The following is a 2,391-nucleotide window of genomic DNA, read 5'->3' on the forward strand; positions in this document are numbered from 1 at the left end:
TAGAGTTGGGGTTTCACCATGTTGGCCAGGCTGGTCTCCAATTCTTGAGATCAAGTGATCTGCCTGCCTTGGCCTCCCAAAGTGTTGGGATTACAGGCATGAGCCACTGCACCTAACCAAATCTTTAATTAGGGATATAAATTTTAAAAAGTCAATGATGTTGGGAGAATATCTAGTTTATTGTTAGAAATACAGAAAAAGGTCAGGCGCAGTGGGTCATGTAATCCCAGCACTTTGGGAGGCCAAGGCAAGTAGATCATTTGAGCCCAGGAGTTTGAGACCAGCTTGGGTAACAAGGCGAAACCCCAGCTCTACTAAAAGTACAAAAAGATAGCCTGGTGTGGTGGAAGGATCCCTTGAGCCCAGGGAGGCTGAGGCTGCAGTGAGCCAAGATCATTGCACTCCAGTCTGGGTGACAGAGCAAAACCCTATCTCCCAAAAAAAAAAAAAAAAAAAAAAAAAGATGAAGAAGAAAGTAAGGTTTTTCATGACATAGGAAGAATGAAGACTAAGCAAGTAGAAAATACCACAATTACCACAATTAAGAAAAATGAACATGATACATGGATGTGTCAACCAGAACAGGGCAGTGAGTATTTACAGTAGAATCTGGCTTCCTCTAAACCATCTGAAGAGGACGATAAAAGCAGCAAGGCCAACTCCCATTTAAAAACTTGTTAGTGCCAGTTAGGTCAGGACTAGTTAAAAAAAAAAAAAGATTAAAACAAACTTCTTAGAACATGTCCATTTGCTCAAATATATGATGCCTGCCTGTTACATAGAACGCACTACTGCTGTTCTCCAACCCCCTATGTATCCTAAACCAAATCTGATATGGCTTGAGACTTTTTTTTTTAAAGAATGACAAAAACAGATTGGCATATATATATTTTATTTTACTTTATTAAATCTTACTAATATTCTGTAAGGGACAAACCAGACGAGTAGGTTATAGTGAAGAAATCTTATTTTGGAGAGTTAAGAAACCACTATGATACTTCCAGGTATTATCTTCAGTGATGCTTCTTATCTTTATTCAGGGAATTCAGGTAATATTCAGCTCCTACAGCTACCACAAATGCAGCAAATCCCCATTTGAATCCTTTAAAGAATACATCAAAAAAGGAAACACTCTTTGCAAAGCCGCCCATGTATCTCCAAGCTTCATTGCTAGAAAAAAAAAAAGAAAAAATTATAATCATACGCAGTTGTGTGTATATACATTGAATACATTTAATTTTCATCTTTCTAATTGACTTAAATGCTACCCTACAGAAGATCATCTAAGTGAATCGCAATAGGAATCTTTCTGTGGCATAGGATAATTAAGTATATGCCCAAGTTTCACATATAAAATAGAAGAATGAACACTTGATAGTTTCACATTTAATAGTCACATGCCTCAGGATTTTACAAAACCTTCAAATGCAAGACTCACTTCAGCTTATCTGTCACAGGTCAGATGGACTCTGCCCACACTAGTCATTATAACATCACGGAAAGATGATGTTAGAGACTTGGTATTTATCTTTGGTATGCCACTTATATTAGATTCAAAATCTTGTAGGCTGGGCAAGATACTTAGCCTGTCATGGTCTGCTTCCTGTTCTATTCAATGATGATTATTATCTCCATTATAATATCATAAAGACTAAACAGGCTCATGCATGATATATTTTGGCAGAGGAGTATGGAGTATGTAACACTTGACATTATTGCTACTATTCAAAAGGATCTCTGCTTCTCCCTACCATAGCAGCCTGAATTTTAGATGACTGACATCCTGCTCTGATAAGCACAAACCAGTGAAAAAATCACGTTATGAAAAACAAAAACCATTTAACTCTAGAAATATGACTTAGGAAATACGAAAGCTAATTAAATCTAATTGAGATACCAAAACCAGACAAAGATGTTAGAAGAAAAGCAGCTACAGAATAATATCCCTCATGAACATAGATGCAAATATTCTTTTTTTCTTTTTGGGATGGAGTCTTGCTCTGTCACTGAGGCTGGAGAGCAGTGGCACAATCTCAGCTCACTGCAACCTCCACCTCCTGGATTCAAGTGATTCAACCACCTCAGCCTCCCCAGTAGCTGGGATTACAGGCGCACACCACCACATCTGGCTAATTTTTTGCATTTTCAGTAGAGATGGGGTTTCACTACATTGGCCAGACTGGTTTCGAACTCCGGACCTCGTGATTCGCCCACCTTGGCCTCCCAAAGTGCTGGGATTACAGGCATGAGCCACAGCACCCGGTGGTTTTTTTTTTTTTTTTTTTTTTTTTTAGAGATGGGGTTTCACCGTATTGGCCAGGCTGGTCTCGAACTCCTGACCTCAGGTGATCTGCCCACCTTGGCCTCCCAAAGTGTTGGGATTACAGGTGT

At 39.1% G+C, this 2,391-nt stretch overlaps 1 protein-coding gene across 5 annotated transcripts in view; it reads right to left on the reverse strand.

Annotated features, from left to right (window-relative positions):
* Window positions 1-875: 875 nt before the first annotated feature.
* NDUFB3 (NADH dehydrogenase (ubiquinone) 1 beta subcomplex, 3, 12kDa) overlaps window positions 876-2,391 on the reverse strand; it is a 17,783-nt gene continuing 16,267 nt past the window's right edge. For all 5 annotated transcript variants that reach the window (XM_011974523.1, XM_011974518.1, XM_011974521.1 and 2 more), the window contains one exon: window positions 876-1,170. In XM_011974523.1, coding sequence (XP_011829913.1) covers window positions 1,014-1,170 — 157 coding nt within the window. In that variant the 3' untranslated portion in view covers window positions 876-1,013. The remainder of the gene's footprint in view (window positions 1,171-2,391) is intronic.

This window comes from Mandrillus leucophaeus, unplaced genomic scaffold (genome assembly GCF_000951045.1).
Source record: "Mandrillus leucophaeus isolate KB7577 unplaced genomic scaffold, Mleu.le_1.0 Scaffold146, whole genome shotgun sequence".
Classification (NCBI taxonomy): Eukaryota; Metazoa; Chordata; class Mammalia; order Primates; family Cercopithecidae; genus Mandrillus; species Mandrillus leucophaeus.